This window comes from Bombus vancouverensis, chromosome 15, assembly GCF_051014615.1.
Source record: "Bombus vancouverensis nearcticus chromosome 15, iyBomVanc1_principal, whole genome shotgun sequence".
In the NCBI taxonomy this organism is placed as follows: Eukaryota; Metazoa; Arthropoda; class Insecta; order Hymenoptera; family Apidae; genus Bombus; species Bombus vancouverensis.
Window position 1 is genome coordinate 6,625,414 of NC_134925.1, and position 22,827 is coordinate 6,648,240.

At 35.3% G+C, this 22,827-nt stretch overlaps 1 protein-coding gene and 2 long non-coding RNA genes across 4 annotated transcripts; 1 reads left to right on the forward strand and 2 right to left on the reverse strand.

Moving 5' to 3' along the window:
• The first annotated feature begins 119 nt into the window (after positions 1-119).
• On the forward strand, positions 120-21,802 carry LOC117157281 (uncharacterized). Its single transcript, XM_033335220.2, is given in 2 exon segments — positions 120-964; positions 15,819-21,802. Coding segments are annotated over 2 exon segments (1,959 nt in total). The 5' UTR covers positions 120-955; the 3' UTR covers positions 17,769-21,802.
• LOC143303677 (uncharacterized) lies at positions 8,894-14,606 on the reverse strand. 2 transcript variants are annotated; one of them, XR_013060206.1, is made up of 7 exons: positions 14,222-14,606; positions 13,860-14,034; positions 13,148-13,332; positions 11,053-11,274; positions 10,825-10,950; positions 10,428-10,652; positions 8,894-9,971 (listed from the first exon to the last, which is right to left on the reverse strand). It is a non-coding gene; the product is annotated as an uncharacterized LOC143303677 (long non-coding RNA). The 2 variants fall into 2 exon arrangements; XR_013060205.1 differs by having other exon boundaries at positions 10,825-11,274.
• Positions 14,711-22,817, reverse strand: LOC143303650 (uncharacterized). Its single transcript, XR_013060161.1, has 5 exons — positions 22,676-22,817; positions 21,796-21,966; positions 15,411-15,611; positions 15,198-15,319; positions 14,711-15,061 (listed from the first exon to the last, which is right to left on the reverse strand). It is a non-coding gene; the product is annotated as an uncharacterized LOC143303650 (long non-coding RNA).
• Positions 22,818-22,827: the final 10 nt, after the last annotated feature.

A 22,827-nucleotide genomic window follows, 5' to 3' on the forward strand; every position in this document is an offset into this window, starting at 1 on the left:
TTGCGTTAATAGTTCAAACATTAAGTACTTGCTAATTTAAGGTTAAATACTTGAGAGATAATATGTACTAAGTGTTTGAGAATACTTTTGTAGAAAATATGTTAGTTTAATTTCGGGGGGTAACATATATGTGTCTTTTTCCATTTTTCTTTCGTCTCTTTTCCCCTTTTTTCCCCTTCTATGATTATATTTCCTGCCACACCCTTTCATCCTTCATAATCGCTTTCTTACTTTCTTTATTTTCTTTTTCTTTTTTTCATACATCGGACTATGATCATTAAGGAGACATAACATAACTTGAAAATCACTTGGTTTTCTAAGCAATAATCAACTTCAACGATACTTTATCCTAATACTTACTCTACGTTAGAATCTTATTCTTTCTATATCTATGAAATGGAGAACAATAAGAAGTAACGATCAAAAGATTTCCAAAGTCTTAAAATATTTAACATTCATAATGGTATTTATACAAATGACAGATTACAATCGCCATATTATCAATAATGTCGATTATAAGTGTAGCATCAACGATCAGATTATATTATTTATAATAAATTATATTCATAATAATATTGTTGATTTTACAGATTCAGTTCTCAATACTCAATCGTCCAAACCATTCTATCCGAAGAACGTTTCAAACATTTCAAGCAGATTAAGATGCTCGAAAATTCACGAGAACGTGAGTCAGTTTTTGATTTTCTTCGTCAAAAATACCGGAAGCTGTCTCGAAATGGACAATGGGAACGTAACATTTTTGCCCACGAATCTCTGCGATATTTGGAAGATAGCGGAGGAAGCGATTCTTAATTCGACTCGTTTCTCGCTCGATCGTTTCATACACGTGGATCAACATCGTGGACCCCTCCTCTTTCACGGAACTATCGCTACTTGAAGATCATCTTCCTGAGTAAAAGCCGCGTGCTAACCGAATGTCGGCACAGACAGCATCATGAGCTTGGTGAGTACGAAACCACTCATTCACTGTATCTTCTTTCTTTCAATAAGTTTCCTCTATTTCCTCTATTTCGTTTTCGCCTTTGGTTCTCCTCATTTTATTCTCGTGTACATTATATCCTTTTCGATGGTGATGGACAGGTCTCGTGTCGTGTGACAGTGAAAAGTGTTAACCGTTGGTTTTGAAAAGTCAAGTGAGAAGAGACGTCCGAGAGATTTTACTCGATTGTGTGCAGAGAAGAAAGTCCCGACATATTTCTCTTTATCTAACAGATTATCATAAGAATGTTGATATTTCGTTGATCTTGTTTCAAATTAACCAGGACTTGTTACATAGAATTGTTTGGAAATTATTCAGGATGATAAGAGTAAGTTTCACTTGCTTTTGATTATAACTGTTCTAGTTTTACGTTAAAAGGAACGTTTTCTGTGTCACGGTGCGTGCCGTGTAAATACAGTCGACGCAATGGCAATCGAAAGTTACCTGTGCCGTGCGACTCAATGCTGGAAAAATTCAGATTTCTAGTTTGAAGAAGTTCCCGATGAGCATTCTGTTACAGGCGACTTTCTTCTCTTCTCTGTTCGTGCGCCCCGCGATTCAAATATTTCCAGGTCTACACGCGGCTGCATTTTCCTTTTACACCAGTATTTAATTGAACGTCATCCTCGTATACGAGAATAATACCATTTTCCTCTTACTTTCGTTGAAAAAATTATAGGGATATTATTGGGTTAGGTGAAAAATGAAATTTTATATAGCTGTTGAGTATTAAAGAAAAAAAGAACAATATTTACTTCAATTATATTTTAGTATCTTTTACATAAAGCTGTAATACTTTCTTGTTTATATCCTTTAACACTAGAGTATGGAAAAAATATCATTTTTATGAATACAATTACTAGCAACCTTGTGAAAAATGAAAGTATTCTTCTGTATAACAATAATGAGCTATTTCCAGTACAAGTGGTTTCTTTGAAGATATAAAAAAGCATATATTTAATAGAACCAAAGGAAATACTGATATTTCTATTATAAATATGATATCTGATAAATCAATTTCATGTATAGAGTATAAAACGTAGCATTCTAAGAGCTGATGTTCCATTCATTATATTTAAACTTTCTAATACATATTTAGAACTTTTATCTGTTAAATGACAGTTTTACGAAGAAAAAAAGACTGTATCTCATTTGTCATACTTTTCTCTCAATTTACATTTCTCTTTATCTCAGGTGTATACACCTGGAACTATGTATTTAGCGTATTAAATTAATTTACAAATCATTAGATAAAGGGGGTTAATTTCTATACAACGTTTGCACATACTGCGTTCAAAGTATCGTTCAATTCCTCGTTGACTTTTAGTTTCACTGTTGAAGGTGCTACACGTTTCTATCGCGAAGAACTTTCTTTCGAACATCACGCCGCTTTCCTCCAACTTTTTCCTTCTTGCCACGTTATTCTCCTTAGAATTATTTGAAAAGATCCAAAATTATTGTATAATAAATCTTTTTTCTGAAATTTTCTTACATTTTCAATTATTCATGGAGAGAAAAAAGAAAAAAAAAAAGATAAATAATCCAGCAGATCGGATTAATCTTCGATCGAAGTTTCACGAATATAACACGCATATTTCGCGAACTTGCAAATTGGACAACCTAATTGTTATCTAGTACAAGAGCGATTAATTGAAATTAAAATTGACTTCATGCAACAGTTACTAACTGACGTGTAACACGCAAGGGGATCGCGAATCGTAAAACGAACTTCGTCCCGCGAGAAAAATTGGTGAATTTCATTTCAGACCAACACTTTCTCGAAGTTAGTGATACGTAACTCGAGATATAGGTATTGCCCATTTATAGTGATAATTTATACGCGTATGGGAACTTAATATCGCGGTTATGGTCACAACATTTCTTTTATCATTTTAGTTTTAGTTGTCATTCCTTTAGGGAACCTATAAATGGTTTCACTTCTTTTAATCTTACAGATAGAATCTATAAATGTAGGAAAAGTGTGTTTCTTTAGTAAAGGGAAACTGATATTTCTTTTTTCTTTTCTGATCTGCTTCATAGATCCCTCAGAGATGAATTGGAGGATCAAAGCAAATTTTTATTAAAAACAAGAACAATATTCTAAAGAAGATATGTTTTAATATAAATTCAGAGAAGGTAACGATATTCTCGGGAAGATACGATTCGAGTATCAGAAATTTAGATATTTAGCAAAAAATTATATTACGTTAATCACATCTCGTATATCTGATTTATTCTTCAATTTATAATCAGTAGATACTGCTAGGTGTTTTGAAAATTCCTTTGTACAATTCTTCTCGTTTACAGATGGCAAATAGATCTTCAACGATATTCTCTGATGATGTTCTCTGACAAATTAAAGGGACTGCAGCTAAGAGAAGCTCGATAAACCCACAACGTCATAAATTCACTAAAAACAGAAATTATGCGCAAGTTTTGTATCATTCAATAACAAGTCATGAATCATCTGTATATTTGCATCTCTTCTGAGAAAGGCTGCATTTCTTCGTGCTATTTATTTTCACCGTCGGCAAAACAAATGACGATGGATTGTTGTAGCCCCTGAAAGAAATGGCTATCCGCGCAGTTTCAACGCGTAGCCACAACGATCAGGTGTCTCTTGTCACGTTTCCGCTCAGTGTAATCACATTCTAGGAGAAAGTAATTACCAAACGATTTATGACAAGAGTCCTGATTAGGGTGTGGACACTATGCGTCTCGTTTGGCGATGGGTTCGTTGAACCTTAAGCAGGTGGCATCTTTTCCATCCTTGGCCAGAAGAAAGTTTTTTCTCTCGACGATGATGACGCGTGACCCAATCCGAAAGCGAGATCAGCCTCCGATCACCAGTCTCGAAACTTATTAAGAGATCGTTACGAAACAATCGAAGATACCTTTGAAATAGTTAGGATGTCTAAACGAACGTTCGTGAGTAATTCGAGTGCCTGGTGGTGTGGGAAGATTGTTCAAAACACTTTTACTCGTGGTTCATAAAAGAAAAGGCAATTTTATTATTTTCTATTCGACTAAAATTGCGTATTATTTGCTCATTGGTTTATTCGCTATTTTTTCCACTTGAATTCTATTTTCTTACTATTGTTTCATTTCGAAAAAGCAACATTTTTAATAATCATTTTTGTTTCATATTCAGATACTGATCGTTTCTCGTTACAAAATGGATCTCTCTGGTGAATTGCCTTACTGTCTCTTTGTTTTGTTCTTCCACAGTTATTGGAGGAAAGGGATACTTATACACGTAAATCAAATTTAGGGAAAATCCATTCAAAGAAGGCTTAACCCTTCTATTTTATTTGATAAATTCAAATAACGAATAGTATTAATCTGTTTATTACTGAAGAATCGATCGACGCCAGTTCCTATCGTTAGTACTATAACTCTAGAACTTTTATTATTAATTAGAACTCCACTATCAATGTACACAGTCTTGAAAGTTATCACAATTTATGTTAAATTTATAAAATCCAAAGGCTAAAGCCAATGATAAATAGCAAGTAAAAACGGTATAATAACTACTTATAAATAATAAAACAAAAGAAAAATTACGGTAAATAATCACATAGCCCAATTCTAGTCTTAAATCGCGACTATTCAACCCTTAACTTCTGCAAGCTAAACGAGCGAACCTACTTGAAATTATATTTCGTTTAAGATATTATTACTCGAGTTCTCCTTTTGATCGGACCATCTTCTTCGATCGCTTTCCATCGATCTCATCGATGGCACAAAATCAACGACGACGACTCCATCCGAGTTATGTGCCTCATCCGATAAATTGTCCCGAACGAGGACGTTCTTTCGGCGTCGTTACAAACCTGTCATCCTCGACTTTCACTCGTCGCCCCGCGATACGACGTGTAGTATCGTACTTTGCAAGCTAATTGCACTTTACTTCATTCTGTCGCATCTGCTGGTCGCGCCAATCGGGATCCTATACATTATTCAACGCCAAGGACTCGGTTGTATAATCGTCCACGTTGGCGACATTGTCGAAACGCTGCTTTCACGCGTGCCAGGATTTCCGCGTTTCTGCTGCGTGAACCTGCTCGAAATATGAATCGCTCGTTCATCGGCATCTGTCATCGTCCTTAAACCGTCTTCGCAGTGATTCACGTAACTGTAACGAGTCGTATGTTTTTCCTGGCTCCAGCTAGAGACAGATTAACGCCACAGGAATACGCAATTGTTCAGATTCTAATTCCACATACGTCTATTTTCCATCTTTTTTATTCTATTCTATATTTCTTTATTTACAATGCCACTTTTGTTATAGATACAACGTTGCGTCCTAAAAATATAGCTGGACTTTTTTTCTCTCAAGTGGATACGTACCTTCTGTTTACGTACATCAGTTTTGTTGGAATATCCTGCGTAAAATGTATCAGGATACGTGTGTTTGAAAACGATTAGTGTGGACGATATTTTAACTTCAATTCACCTTAATTTTGTCGACTTTGGCGAGCAAAGGACAAGAAGAATATTGCTCTACTTCTTTCCTTGCATTTTATACGTGCCTTTAGTAAAGCTGGTCTTAACTTTAACAGTTTTGTATCTTCTTTATGGAAAAGTTAGAAGGCACGCGTTTCTCTTAATAATTGACAAGAAACAATTTTTCTCGCAATCCAAAAGACGCTTAGGTTCCCTCAAGAGATTGAATAAGAAATATCAATATGTCATTCAACCTGCGATAAAGCCAGCTCCAATGCTGCTCATATTACGTCATATCATAATTACATAAAACTTGTCTTGCAAATATAAATCATAGCTCGTTACAAATATATAAAATCCATCTTCGAAAAGGACATGCCTTGCACTCGAAAGCTTCTTCCGCTTTAATAACGTCCAACCTTCTTCCACCTCATTCTTATCAGATTTTACATCGTAAACACACAATTTTACACACAATCCTCATACCTTGTAGCCTAAATCGTCACGTTGCTCTCACGCATACCCTTGCTCTCAGTTATTATTCTGTCTTATGCGAACGATCTTACTTTTTAACCGAATTTTGTCATTATGCTCGAGCAAAAAACCTCTCCTTTCCGTCGTCCGTCTCGTCGCTATAAAACGAACGTTCGAACGCTTGTCGTTAAAAAACCCACACTCCGCTCTATCAGATGTCTCAACCTCCCGATTGATCGGACGACGACTAATTAACCGAATCTTGCGATCTTCCCCGAGTGGAGTTTCGCTTTTCAAGTGATCCGACGAAAATGCGGTCACAAATGCGTCTGGTTACATCAAACGGATATCCAGGGCTTGCACGTGACAAAACTCGAGTTGCATGCGCCGTGATCGAGCTTCTACATTCGCCACAGCAAACGAAGCCGCGTAGCAAGTTCATGAGCATGCACATCCTCGACACACTGCCGAGTGAAAGTGCCGCCTTTGGCCGTCGGCCACTCTTCTCTTTCACCTTGTCTCTCTTCATCCGCCTTGGCCAAACACCAGCATGTATCACGCTATCTCTCATGGCACTTTGTCTTCCAACCGACCGCTACCATATAACTGTTCATTAAGCGATCGAACCTCCGGGGCCTGTGACTGCCGAAAGTTCATATCTCGGTTCTTATTACTCGATTTCGAAGGTTCGAGGTAATCATCGCGTAGCCGATCGGCAGCAAGCTTTTAACGCGGCCGATTCGGAAGCTGTATAGCAGTTTGGATCAGACGAAAGCTTTCTTTTTTCTTTTTTTCGTTCGATGAAATTCTTCGTTTTAACGAAATGGAAACTTAAGCAGACCGCAGAGAATTTTATACGATCGCGATAAATCTTGCGTTTATAGGCAAGTTTTATCTGTAATGTGCATTTGTAAGACAAGTTTTATGTAATTATGATAGAATATAACGAGATTTAACTAGCGTGGATTCAGATGAATTTCAGTAACGATGCCACTCGACTTAGCTTCTGAATATTACAATTAGTCTATTTTGGATGTTTCATTTGGATATGATATAAGCATCTCTGAGACGCGTATAAACATCTTCAAAGAGGTTGTTCGATCGTTTCTTTCGATGATTCTAACACGAAGCGTTACGTTCTAAAATATTTCCCAATATCGTTTCATATTTCGTTCAACATTTGCAACAACTAAAAAGAATTACACGAGATTACCTTACTGCAGCCTTACTAAATTCATATCCAAATCTGTGTACTCTTGTCGCGTGTTTCTGTCTAGAATTTCTTTAGAGTTGAAAGAACTCTCGGATAAATGAAGAAAAGTGCCTGTTAAATGATTTATCTGGCGTTTCCTGCCGGCTGAATTAACCAGCGTCGAGTCGCGACAATAACATGGAACGAGGAAATTAGAGAACGAAACTGTCGTACGTTTGGATCGAATGAAAACTGGAAACAGGTTTTCGGGGCTTGTTAGAACGTTTTTCAGCTGATGTTTCGCAATCGACGTGAAAGTTTCTCAAAAATCGTGAAAGGAAGAAAGAAAGTACAAAACGCGCGTCGTTTCGACGATAAATCGTACATTACCGATCTTTCTCGTTAAAACTCGATCGTCGGTAAAAACTTGCGTTTTTAAATTCAACGTGTTTTATACCGCGGCCGTCAAATACGCGACCACACGCGCCTAAAGAAAGAAAGTACGTTTCATGTCTTAGAAAGCAATGCGAGGAGCTACAGGCGCATCTAACCCTCGATTTACGTGATGCATTCCTCAATGATAATGTGCAAATGGAAATTATGAGAAATGAGACTAATATTTTGCTTTAAAAAATCGGCAGAATGAAAGATGGATACCATTTATTCATATCTTCCTTTCCTTCTTTCTTTTTTTTTCCCGCTGCATAGAAAGCATACACGTATCTACTTATATATGTTACGCATTAACTTTATCTCTGCAAGAGTTTTTAAGACTCTGTTAACTTGCAGAAACGTAAGACGAGATACGTATAGGAGGAGGTTGAGACGCTATCTTAATATCTTTTTGCAAATGAATTGGAAAATTATATTTATTATCCTAGGTGCGAAAAGTTAATGAAACGGTTCGCTTCTCTGATCGCTATATTATACTTCACGATTATCGTACGTATCGTGTTTTGCTGTGTGTTTAAAGAATATAAACGATAATACTGGAGACATATAGATATACGTAATTGCTTAGTTACTGTGAATGTTGAATTATACGATACAAATAACATTGAAAAGTATTTCGATACATACTTTTTCGAATAGAACTTGTTGCAAGAAACATTAGAATATTTAATCTCTTCGGGGACGAATTTGATAAGACTAAAAGTACAATACAGTGGTGTTTAAATAAAGTTAAGGATACTGACAATTATTCGAAACATCGGGGAAAATAGTAAGACGATACAGACGCTTTCGTAGATTCTATGAAATACACAATCGTTCGATACCTCGCACCGATTTCTACGACGACGTTATTCGTTTAAAATTCCACGATTTTTCTCTCTAAGAAACAGAAACGTACGAAGAGAATATAACTGTAAAAGAAATCCAATCTGATTTTAACAATGAGAAAAGAGAATCGTGGGATCGCATCACGCAACACGAGCTATCGCGTGGAATCTATCGAATAATTATTATCGTAATTGGAGCACGGCTGGCTCGCTTTGATTAGTATTGCGTTATAATTACTCCCAATCGGTCAGCGTGTCTCTCGATTAACGTGGATTATTCTTCGAGGATCAGTCATTGAGAATGTAAGATCAGAATTGTGACGCAACAGAAGAACGTTACTATTCAGAGAGTTATCGTAGCTGCTGTCGGATAACGTGCTCCATGTCAGGAACATCGGATTCCGGAAGTCCATTATTACGTCGTCCCGCGCTCCATTAGAATCACGACGTTTTTATGGTTAACCAGTTGCTTTTTCTTCCACGTACGTAGATCGTCTGCTCGTATCATTAAGCCGGAGGAAAGTGCTTGAAATTGATCTGCTATCGTGATGATAAAAGTACAGGTTTCACTGTGGAGGACCTTGGTGATTTCGAGCGAAAGAATCGGAACTTGGAGGAAACTAAAAACGCACAGCGTTTTGTTGCGCGTCGTGGAACTTGTACATTCTCTTCTTTTTTTTTGCATCTTGGGTTTTTACGCATTTGTGACAAACTTCGAGATACAGAGATGTGCATATTAATGCACGCGATACGTACAGATGTAAGTGTAGAAATCGGTAGTTTAATTAATATGCATAAACGTAGCGTATTCGTAATATTTAGTAGGCAAAGCAAATATTTTAGTAGATCGTATTTCTGTAATTTTCTTTCGAAAAATATGAATTTCCATAAATATTCATAGTTCAAATATTCATCAAGAATTGTATCCCTTTTTCTTTCTCTTTTTCGCTACTCTTGCTTACTTTGATAGTTCTTTGATAGTTGACTTACTTCTTTGATAGTTCTTGAAGATTATCGCTGATAATCTTGATTTTTCTTAAGGAAACAAAGAGCGAATAGACGGGAAATAGATTAAAGACACAGAACGTTTTATAATATTACAGAATCGTGAATCTTATCTTTTGAACTTAACCCAAACGAAGAAACTTCTTTCGCAAAGCAACTGTGTGTAAACGAAAGGAAATTTGAAATGCGTAAGAGGCATAGAGCATTATGTAACATTATACATTTTCCGAAGATTAGGAATCTTATTTCTTCAAATAACATAGTGTTTAATGATCAAATTAATCTACGAGATTATCGTCGATAATACTCATTTTTCTCGTGAGTAATTAGACATAGATGACCGTCGTTGTTTCAGGAAGAACGAATACTGGCCTTTTTGCGTGTCATTGTTATTTTCTAATAGGCAGGGTATTCGCCTGGCGTGGAGAAATTCACATCGGATCCGTTCACATGCAGGAAAATGACGGACTGGGGAATCGTCCTCTGGAAAATCGGCTTGTAGAAAGCCGATTGTCAATGAAGACGTCGCACGCACAGACGCGCTAAAATAATTTAATTCTTCTTTCGCCAGCTCCTGTACATTGCAAGGGATTAGATTGCTGCGTAAAATTTATGTAACTCGTTTCGCTGTTTCATCGGAATAAAAATTGCTTTTATGGTAAATGAGATGTTACTTTAACAAAATAATTGCATCATCTACGACATAAGAATGTAATAATCTGTATCTTATGGAAGATACGACTCGATACAATATAATTGTATTATGGTTAATTATATTATATAAAATCAAATATTCGTTTTAACAAGTAAAATAAATTCCTATGTAATAATTCTAACATTTCATAACACTTTTTATAGTATACTTATAATATTTTGTAATCGTTTAAAATCAAAGAATACCTGTACGATCCAGCTCTTTTTGCACGACAAATTATCAAGAGGAGAGTAGTACATTTCGTTACTGTAACATTCATTTTCGCAAGTAGTTTCTTATCGCGTAATTAAGACATCGAACACGATCTTTAATTACCGTAACAACCAAAAATTACACCGCTACTATTCTTTATCCGTCGTAACATCGTGGGAAAACATTTCCTTAGCTACAACCGCTTAATTTATGGTGCACGTACACGCCATAAATGACACGTGTCAGATGGTCAAACACCGGACAAGATTCTCAAAAGTGAAATCTACGTCAACAGCGTGGACGAGCTGCTTGTTTGACTCGACTCCAGTCTTGTTCTCCGAGTGTTCGCTGAAAATATTAATGAGATGCTGGACCAAACGAGCCTAAGAGATTATTCGGCGGTTTAGAAACTTTCTAAAGATCCATGCCAGATTAGATGAAAGGGGGTGTGTGCGCTCTGTTTTGTTTTGCAACAAAGTATTTCAGAAATATATTAAATGTTATAAAAACAGGTACTTGCCAGTTATGTAACAAAATCTCTTTTCTAATCTTTATTTTCTAATCCGTGTGGTCATGATTTTTTAGATTTCTATTTTCCAAGGTCGTCGTGTATTATACAAGCTTCTATCGGGAGATATGAGATACTCTAGAGAAAAAAATATTTGTAAAGTACTATATTTTACTATGTTTCCTTTAAATTTGTAAAATACCATGTACTATCTTGTACTATGTTTCTTTTAAATCTTACACTTTTTGTTACTATATTCATCGTTCATTAAGTCTCAAAAATTCAATTACGGTTTAATTAGCATCATTCGGTTTATGTTTTTCCGTCGATTCAATTTCTATTATTTAATAATATTTAACGTAAGAAATCTCTTTTTGTTAGACGTCGAATATATTACACCTCTTTATATTCCTTTGCATCGTTGAGCTTTCTTCATCCTTGACTATTTTCCCTGGTATTTATCTGCAACATAATACAACAGTAACAACTTATATTTTGCTTAAAATATGCTGTCAGTGGTAGATTAGATAATAAGATAAATATAGCTGCGTGACAAATCTCGAAGCATACGTTCTATGGTAACAATAAGCGTAAAAGAGTGAAATCGATAATGCAAATGTTGGACATGCTGGTTGCGTGTCGTTTTATGAATTCCATGCTGTTCAAACTGAATTCACAATTAGGATTCTTAAATAATCACTTTCTTTGCATACTTTCCCCCTTTGTCATTTTTTTTTTTTTTTTTTTTTAATTTGACAGGTCCATTAACCATGAAACACATTTCTACGATATTTCGTAGAAATTCTTAGAAAAATAGGTATCGCTTTTTAATCAAATGCAAATGAAAATCATCCTTTCGAATAAAAATAACGAACTCATAATTTTAATCTAAGTAGAAAAGAATAACGCGAACGAACAGCAACTTTATTCGCACGAACAGAACACGAGGCACATTGTAAGCAAATTCATCTTACATTCGCAGGATTAATTTCACGACTGTAACTTAAAGATATTCCATCGTTTTCTGCATTCCAGATTATATAGATTATTTTTATCTTGTGCATACACCACTTTACAAAACTTTTTCGTTTTATACATCCTAGATTACATCCAAGATAACTAGACTATTACAAAACGACTACTAACAGTAAGTCCATAAAGTAGACAACAGCAAAGGTAAATTCTATGAAAGAGAAATTGACAAAATTATTGCAATAAATTTTTTCTGTGTAATTAAACGTATTATTATTTAAATTGAATATATTATATTACACGATAGTGCGTTATTTCAATTCAATAAATGTTCGTCCATTCATTACTCCATATAAAATTCCCTGAAAGAGAAAACCTAGAGAAATTACTATCCTTCCTACACTTTTATTTTATAGTTTCCAAATTATATTCAAAATAATCAATTCACTATGCTCTATACTATACTTTTAATACAAATACCAATATTGTGCTTCTAATACAAATTTGCACAGATATTCTTCTAAAATAATATTCCATGAAAGGGAAATCTCATAACAATCAGCTTGCTTCCTCTACATTTTTATTCCTACATTACATATTCGAATTAATCGGATCATTGCAAAACCTCTAATTAAATCTACGAAGAAGAGAAGAGTAAAACCAAATTAGAAAATTCCTCTCTTGCAAAATAAAATCCGACGAAGAAGCAATTTATAAAATTATGGAAATATTTACAAAAAAAGGGAAGACAATTCTGTACAAAAATGAAAATCCTGTCCAATGGTACTTATGCCCTACTCCTAATATCAATAGCCATCAACGTCCATCCTGCAAAATTAATTTCCCTATTCATAGACCACAAAGGCTACCATTAAACAACCCACTTCTACGAATCCTTCATTATCCCATCTCACGATCCGAATATTTGTACACGTCGCTTTGTTACACGCTACTCGATGCATCTGCGTGCGAACTCTTCCCGAAGTGGCACTTTCATCAGAAATGTCAAGAGTCACACGAGATACCACAAGACGGTATTCTTACAGATGCAATATTCGTACAGCTGAATTTTTCTCTTTTGGACACGCGGTTGACGCTCGGCTCGTTAAACGCACGAAACGCCGACGTTGTAACGTCGTTGGCGAACAGAGGCGTTTCATCCCGGGGCCCCGTAGGCATTCCTTCGCCGGCCAGAAATGAAAATTGCTTTTCCTTTTCGGTCGTAGTTGCTTTAACGACTGGTGTGAAAGTTCGCCGCTGAGGTAACATCCACTCGAACACAAGGCAACTTACGACCTAACGAAGGTGTGGTTTCAAACGCATTCAAACGGATGATCTGTTTCTCAACTGTAAGACAGTCTACCTCTCTCGAAAAGCCACTTTGTATCAGAACAATAACCCGCCTTCCTTTTACATCTTTGCACCTTTTACACCGTGAGACAGCATTGCTGATTATTCTTCCTCTTTTTTTTATTAGCAAACCGAGGTGCAATACTGGCGAAACATCTTTCTTTACGTCCACGTGTGTTCCCTCGCGTTCCAATCGTCCTGCAATATATATATTTTTTATTTATTTCATTTAAGATTGCGTCGACCATTCTCGTGGTCATTAGCGATCGCGATTGGCGAAATATATACCAAGAATATTTTCAAAAAGTAAGTGTAAAATACAGTAAGAAAAATTGCGAATTGAAATAATAGCATCTATACATTCTGAACATATATCGTACACAGTGCAATTGCAGTACGATACGGTACAATTAATCTAAACTTAAATGAATATGATGTAGTGTATGTTGGATGTCGATCGCTTACGATATCGTAATTGGTGACGTACAAATTAATATCTTTGAGAGAACAAGGAAGGTTTTCGCAATGCTTTTTACGATTTCGACATGTCTGAATCTGATTTGACAAGTTTAATTTAATCTTGTATCAGGGAACGTTATTATCATTGAACAGGATTACCTACAGACAGGATACAGTTACAGTGTCTGCGCTTATTCGGCTCATTTTTAATTACAATTATAATGGAAATCGAAATTGCATTACGTATTTCTTAGAATGTAACGTACCTGAGAAGTTGAAAAGCATTCGTACGAAGGTTTTTACTTCTCTCAAGTGCGAAATAAGTTAAGAACGTGGTGTCATTATCCGTAATAATCTAGCGTGGGTAAAAGATTTGCGTTGAAATTTCTTGCGTATTCTTTGCGTCTATGCAAATTATCGTCCCTGTTACGACGAAAGAAACTACAAAAGTAAGAATTACTTGGTGTTTAATTTTTTCTCTTTTTTTTCACACAGCTATTCAGTTAGAGAAATAGAATAATTCACGATCGTAATTATCAGTGAGTAACAAGCGCCCTGCTCGGATAAAGATCCGCGATAATAACAGGAATCAGCTATAATCGAAGCGAAAATTTCAATTACATTTTACCTTGTTCCATATCTTTTCTTTTTTCTTCTAATAGAAATTGCCAGTGGATTTTATACTTTTCAACCTACTTTCTAGCATTAGAAAATACGCTCGTTGTTCGAAAATAGGCTCATTGAATAATTGCGTGATATTTGCTTCAGATCGAATTAAGAATTATTATAGCGTGAAACGGTTGTGAATAAGTATAGGCGAATCGAAGTATGAATGATCGCGTATCGTAGAAACATGTAGCAAGAAAGTGGCACACATTATAGCCGTTGTAATGAGAAACAACGATGAAGGCCGATATTCAATATTTTATAGTGTGTGAGCATTGTTCGTTCAACCATGAACTGCATTTGGTTTTTAATTACTGAATTACTCCAGAAATATTATTCTCTTTGTATATGTAACTCTAGAACATTGAAGAGTGTTAAAAGATAGCAAAAAACCTGAATGAAAAAGATCTAACAAATAAAAAGTAGAAAATCTAAAAAGACTTACCGAATCATAAATTATATCCTGTTTAGGTAATTAACAAATTATTCTATAATTAATGCCTTATTTTATCAACGATTATTAATCGAGTATTCGATTGTTTAACGATACTTTATTGATAAAGTATTTTTATTATTTATTAACGAATAATCCATTGTTTATTGATCTTCAGAGGTATACGTCAACTAATAAGTTAAAAGATGGCTCAAAAACTTGTTAATATCTCGTTGTTCTATTTTAAGCACGTAATACACACGACAAATTTTCACACGCTTATACAGGCATTCCTTCCATAATTATGTAAAAACGGAATTACGTCTCGTATTCTTCATGGGACGAAAGTCCTGTCGAAGTTCGACATTTCTAAAAAGAGAAAATCATTGTGAAACGTCCAGATGTTCCGACAGAATTTATTCATACACGTCGTACGAATTTATAAAGTAATGCTCTTCGATCAATTAGTAAAAGACGAAAACGGCCGCAATAAATTTCCGCTTACCTGATCACGTATGCGTAGGAACTTTCGGATTCTCTCTATTTATCGATGTGACATACGTCCGTTAGTTAAGATCATTTAGCTGAAATACCTTTTTTCTTTTTTTTTTTTTGTAAGTTCTGTACCTTTAATTAATAAATTGTATTAATAAATTGTGGCATTCAATGTCACTTTAATATGAGTCATAGAAGATTTTAAAATAAACATGAGATATACCTTTGAGAAGTGTGCTGCATATTTTAGAAGAATTTTCAATAAGCTTTCAATAATTCTTGAATTTTTTTTTTTTCAAAATTAATTTGCCTTTTGGCACATGGGATGTCTAATTTCAAATAGGGCATCTATACTGTGTTGTATAATGCAAAGAATATTTGTTGTGTAATTTAAATGATATTAAAATTGTCTTCTTATGGGAATCTGAAAGTTTTAAGAATTAAGCAGACGACCTGTTTAAAGAGCGACATTCATTGTTATATTTTCTCTATCGAAATTACGTTATTCATATAACTGTAAAAAGTTTTATTTCAATAATATAGACCTAAAAGATAATTATTAAATTTCGATAATATATTTTCTTTAGTTTAAAATTTAATTAATGGATAATATTCTTATGTAACGTTGCAGGTAACGCTAGTGTTTCTATTGGCGACAGTGTCGATCACCCTGACGAACTCTCAAGAGACAGGGATTCCTGACAAGGGTTTGGATGTGACCCAAGCACCAATAAAACTGGACAAAAACCTTCGCCGAGCTCTCTTGAAAGCCCTGACCGACTTAGAGGCGGAATCTGCTGAGCAGAGCAAAGAGGAATCGGAAAACATCGCTCAAAGAGACACGAGCGCCTTTGAGGTTGTAGCAAAGAAGAATCTGAACGATGATCTCGACGTGCAGAAAAGTAAGTTCTCGTTCAAGAGTTTCCCAAGCGACGACGATATACCGAGCGAAGATAAACTACAGAATTCCAGTTTCATCGACGCCTTTCATTACGTAACTTTGAAGACACCAATGATGAACATCGAGAAAGCTACGCAAGAAGACGCTAGGAGCTTTCATGTGCAGAACGTGATACTACCGGTGAAAAATTCAGCGACCTTCGGAATCAAAACCGAACCCAAGGTGCAACAGAAGGAGAAAACGACGCAAGCCACGTTTTCAGTGAATAAAGTGGAGAGTTTAACTTTGAAACCAGCAACTGAGATCTCTGAGAGTTTAGCAGGAAGTGCTTCCAATGGAATTGCCACTGCCAATGCCTTGGTTGCTCCAAAACCAACTGAAATCACTCCTACAGTATCAACAAGAAAGAACGTAACAGTGATCGAGTCTAACGACTCTAAAGACAAAACAGAGGAAGTTAAGATTTTCCAGGCACCCTTGGTAGCAGCGTTTACCGTGCAACAGGATGAACAAGGTGTACCCAAAAGCGTGGTTCCAATATTTAGATCTCCCAACGATGGACAAGCTCTGACTCTCCAAGAGCAGTTGGAATTTAAACAGCAGCTTCTGGAGAAACAATTGGCGGAACTTCAGCAGCAACAGATCCAGCAGACACAGTTTTTAGTGAGGCAACAACAATTATATGAGCAACAACTGAGACAGAAGCAACAGCACCAGTTTTATCTGCAGGAACAAGCTAGAATTAAGCAACTAGAGGAACAAGCTAGGATTAAACAATTAGAAGAACAGACTAGAATCAAACAGTTGGAGGAGCAAACTAAATTGAAACGACTGGAAGAACAGGCTAGATTTAAACAGTTAGAGGAGCAACGTTTTAAGTTTGAGGAGCAACGTTTTAAGTTTGAGGAGCAGAGACTGAATAGATTCCAGCCTCAGCGTCCTATACCTCAGAAGCAGTCTTTCTTTGAACAGAGCAATAACATCTTAAACTTTCAGCCTCCTGTTGAATCGAACGTTCACCTGCAGCCTAGTTTGGCTCTGGAAGTACCAAACATTGACGCGTCTCCAGCTTTCCAGCCAACTTTCCAACCAGACCAACGTCTGCAACCATTCAGACAACAGCCACAGGCACACCATCAGCTTCAACAACAGCAACCGCCGCAGTTACCTCAACCACAGCAATTGCAACAATTGCAACAACTTCCACAACCTCAACAGTTGCAACAACTTCCGCAACCTCAACAGTTGCAACCACCCCAGCATCACCAGAGACTGCAACAGAGCTTCGGCTCTTTCTCGAACGATTTCCAGCCTTCGTTAGCACCTGCGTCGAGGTTTAATAGACAGGAAGCCTTTAATTCTATTGGAAATTTCGGATTCAACGTGGACAATAAAGCGAATACCGCAAATGTTCGCTTTAATCCTCCACACAGGACTCCAGGGAACTTCTTTTCTTTCACGCAGTTCAAGTCTCAGGCGCACCCTCCCACGCCGGCCAGGCAGATTCAACAGCTTCTTTATCAGTCTGGAATCGCCGGAGATCCGAACAACGCGCAAGGGATTGGAAGTCCTGAAGATTTAAACATCGTTTCCAAAGTTCTGGCACTGAACGTGGGCGCCGTGCCGAATAAGAATTAGTTCAGAAGAAGAAGGAGGCTGAAATTAGACGAGTCATGTTAATCGCTGCAGGACGATATTAGCAAGGTGAAATCGAGCTCCCATTTTTTCCTTTCCTTATCCCCTTTAGCCGCCTTCCTCATCTCCAATCTAACGTATGTATCGTGTACGAATTTTTCTCTAGATAGTGATGGCGAAAATGTCGTGTTAATTCGTATTCATATTTATCTTCGGATAGATAGAAATTGGAGATGTTTTGTTAGTTGAGTTTCCGGTCGTCAGTCGATATTTGGTTTCTTTCTAGATCTTCTTGATATCGGTACATGCATATTAAAGATTAGATGCTGATTATAGTAGAACTTCATTTAATTGAACTCATTGGAGGATAAATAGCTCATATAACTGGAATTCATATATTTGATAAGAGTTTACTCATTCAGGAGTGCGTTATTTGTGATTTCTCGCTCGTTTTCTCGTATATCTTTTTACTTTCATATTATATTTCATTATCAGTGCTTTTTCGTATACTAGGAATTCTCGTTCAGATAAGTAGAGCCAATAAACAGATATTAGATCGTTTAAGTAGGCACTAACTAAAATTTCGCTGCAATAAATAGAGTTCTACTGTCAGGATATGGGCAACTAAGAAACAGCGTTCCGACAGAGAAGGAATAATAATTCATTGAAAATAGACAACGAAAATACGAGAGAATTTATAAAATTAATATATTTTATATCTTGCCTGAATCACGTGCTACGTTATGAAAGGATTAATCAAACTTCTCGCGTCTTAATATCGAGTCACTCGTAGGATCAAAGATATAGACTATACTCGTACCAAAATCCACTTTTAACTCTGGATTTAATTTCAAACCAAGAATTCCTGAATACAGATTGCATGCGATATTTTGCACACAAAAGATATGAATAGTTTGATATAAATAGCTAATACTCATGGAAAAAATTAGATACCGCAAGGAGGTTAATAATTCAATTACCGATACTAGTTCGATCAACAGTAAAAGTTCGGAATAACGTCGATTATTCGCGAAGATATTTTCTGTCCGAAGGTTTCGTCGAATGGAATGCATCAGGTTTATTGTAATCAACGAGCATGAGCGCGATCTCGAGCAATTCCGAGTGAAATCGAACCGAAACCGTTCGCATAACAACCGTGCAACAACTCACTGATCCCAAGGTGCGTGGGATCGAAACAATTCCCGAAGAAAAACGCGACTTTCCACCGGTGTCATCGCAATAAGGAAGTCCTTAACAGATCTTGATGATATTAATTAAAATCGAGAAGATTTTTAGCTTAAGGATTCATCGTTTGCACCACACGCATAAATTATGGGAATTACATAACCTTAAATCCGCGTTACAACACGCAGATTCTGTACATAATCGCACGATCCCTTATTCCCTAACCTCAATTTCGCTTTCTTCCTCCTCTTTTCCTTCTCTTTTTCTCTCTTCATCTTCCTTTTCTCTTCTCCACTATTATACTACCAAGTTTCGTCACGGTTGTCCGTGAAATGTGCTCAATCGTAAAGAACTGAGCACCGTGAAATTCCTTTACGGTCTGCGTGGAGGCTCGAAACTGAGTTTTTCGTTGATGGGATACTGATCGGTGTAAAGATAGCGTGGAGGGATTTAGACGGTGTTCGAGGGACTTTACTGGTAATAATTATTGTTAATGTAAGACGTGCAAGGAATAAGAGGATGGCGAGTAACTTGCAGAGTATCAAGGAAAGTATTTGTTGGTCAAACGTGGTGTCGGTGGTGGAAAATAAATAATTAAGTCAAATATAACAGAGCTCGCCCCTTATATGTTTTTATTACAAAGAAGATTAGATTATAGCGAATACTATTTTTTAATTAAATTTTAATTCACTATAGAATCAGAGATTTCATTGATACTGTTTGATGCAATCATTAGTCGATTAATATAATGATTCCTGGATTTCAAATTAAAAAAATTAGTTACAACTCTATTCCCTTGCCAGAAAATAAAATTTTATTTCTAGGAGGTTAATTAAAATACGAAATGCTATCATACTTCAAGTACTTTTTAGAATTGTAAAAACAATGGTGCGTTACTAGGGAAACTATAGCTATTAAAACTTCTGAAATACATATTACCATACAGGTGGATTATAATTTTTTAAGAAGAAAGACAAATAATCTTATTAGAAAAAATCTCATATCTTTCCGTTTGAAACTGATAAAATTTTCACTAAAGTTTAATACTACAATTTCAAAAACCTTGGCACAGTTTTCAAATCGCTAAATCCACAGATCGCTAATGCCACAGATGTGAATATTAATTAATCATTTGTTTTTCACCGCCGAGCACGATTTTTCATCAACAGGAACAATAGCAAATACAGAAGAGACCTATAACCACTCTGCACAACAGCCAAAGCCAAAATTCTTGTGCAGTCAAGTTTTTTTGGAACATCGCGTTAAAATCGTTTCTATTTCACAGCAGTCAATATAAGATGTTTCTGCTACGACGAATAACCATAATATACACGATAAGACAGCAGTTTAGATAAGATGTTTCCGCAACGACGAACAACCATACTATACACGATAACACGCAGTATAGCTACTGCCCCGGCCGAGGCCATTATTTATGTAGATGTACTTACTAGTTATATGTAGTCTGTTTCAATAGTAATAAGACGCTTACCTTATAAATCAGGTTTATGGTTCTAATTAGATCTAAGTAAATTAATATGATCTTTGAAGCATGTTACAGTGTTTTGGTTATATAAAAGTTTGGTATATATCATTTATTTGATGAAAGAATTTTTGTATAGATTTTTATGAGATTTTTTAATGGAAAAATATGTAAGTGGGTGTGTTTGAAGTTTTATATATTTTTTGAATTAGTACCTACAATTATGGCCTAAACTCTAAACATAAACAAAACGAAAGTCTAATACTACGTTAGTCGTATATGGTCAGAAATTGTGAACAATCAACTGTGCAAAGTTATAATAATATATACAGTAAAATAGAAAGAACCTCTACGAATCTATTAAAGACAAGAAATAACAAATTATGAAGTTACTCTTGCAACAGACTACGCATACAGTGTGTTCGATTTAAGTGTATACGCGGTAATATTTCTCTAACTATAAAAGTACAAAAAATTTCTCGTACAAAATTTGATTCGATGGAAAAGTAGAAATAGAACTTTTAATCATTAATATATCCTATTCTTGCTAATCTACTAAACATTTCAAGGCGCGTTTAACAACTTATATTAAACTGCATCTTTGAACAAAAATTTATCAATTGTCCCTCTAAGTGTTAATACCTAGTTTGAGTAATATTATTTACTCATACTTTAGAAACAATAGAGTGATAATATCCTAAAACACGTTTGCTTGAAAAATAACAGTTATATATTAGTTAATTAGTGTTTCTATCCGATTTACAAATAATTCTATAGCATTCAACTATTCTTATAAACTGTGACATATATATCAGTGACAAATATTAAATTCCAGTTAATATCTGTCCCTCCTGAAGCTGTTAAACAAGTTAAGTTAAAGAAATAGTAGCGTGTATACAATGAAAACGGACATTCTGAAAAGCATCTAAACCGCCGGACGTCGGCACTGTGAGAATTCAACTCTCCTGAGATCAAGGGTCTCGCAAAATCGTGCATCCAGCCATGCTTCAGAATTGAAAATACCTCGCCGACTGTAAATAAACTTTCGCCACGAAAGACGCCTCACAATGCCACCAGGGAAGAGTCCCAGGGCAAGTGTGTGTACGTGCATGTCCTCAATTTCACAAACGTTTGGCATAGATTCGTGATTTTCTCTCTGGCGTACGGATCGATGGATCTCGTATGACCTCAGAGCCGATGTAAATCGATATTCAGGAAACGATAAGTCGGGTTTGCTTGTTATATTAATGCTAGCATTACCAAACCAGTCAAAATAATTGTTTTTATAATTGCAAAAATTAATGATTAAATGAATAAAAAGAAATGTGAAAATGGGCTATAGTACACTATAAGATAATAATAAAACAATTGGTAATTCTTTTATGAAAATATTTGGATAAATACCACAATAGTATTTGATGAGATATCTTTTCAGTTGTAGTAAATATATTATAGTTGAGTACATATTGGAGGTTGGTAATTCCAGTATGAGACTAATTGCACTTTTTGTCATAGAATTATCAAACTTGAGTCTTCTGGGTGTAATAATTTTGCTCAGATAGTATTATTCAATCCCTGAAAGCATCAATTTTGATAATTGTATAATATTAAATCGTGAAAATTTAAACTAAAGGGCAGTGGCAACTATTTGCGAATAATATTATAAATATTTATAAAAGAAAATAACCTCTTTTTTAAGTTTGTATTCCTGTTGAAAATTTTGGGAATTGTTTGTAAGGAGGACAACGAAACGAAACGTGTTTGGGAAGCACTTTATGCGAGAGCACTTATTGCGAATGAAGAGGAATTTATACAGCAAAAATAAAAGCGTGTATAGGTTGTTTTTCAACGTGTGTTAAGACTTGAACTTATGTTAAAAGTTAATATATAACATTAGAATAGAATAATATATAATGTTAGACGTAATCGACAAGTTTTGCTTGTAATTTATCTGACGCCAAACTATTACGATCCTTTGTAAAAATGTTAATAAACTAATTCGTTTAAAAAGGTAATATATCACTCATTTCATTCGTACGTAACATTAAAATAACTTTTCTTTTAAGAAGTAAAATTATTTTTTGTAATAATGAATTTCATAATCTTTAGGTTACTTTCATTGATTTTATAAATTTAGTCTTCTATAGATCTTTGATAATGAAAGGTTGATAATAAAAGATATGCCAACAATATCGAATAAAAGAATGGTATTTTGGCTTTACTAACGTTATTAGGATCTAATATTAAAATGAAATTATTATAACAGAGGAATTTAAGAACTTACTTGACGGTCATTACAAGTTAGAAGATCATATTGCGAATATCGAATTTCATTCATGCAATACGTATTATCTGTTCATTTGAGATGGATTAGACAATGTGTAATTAGAAAATAATATTCAATTTTACACTCGTTATTGAAACACAGATAGATAC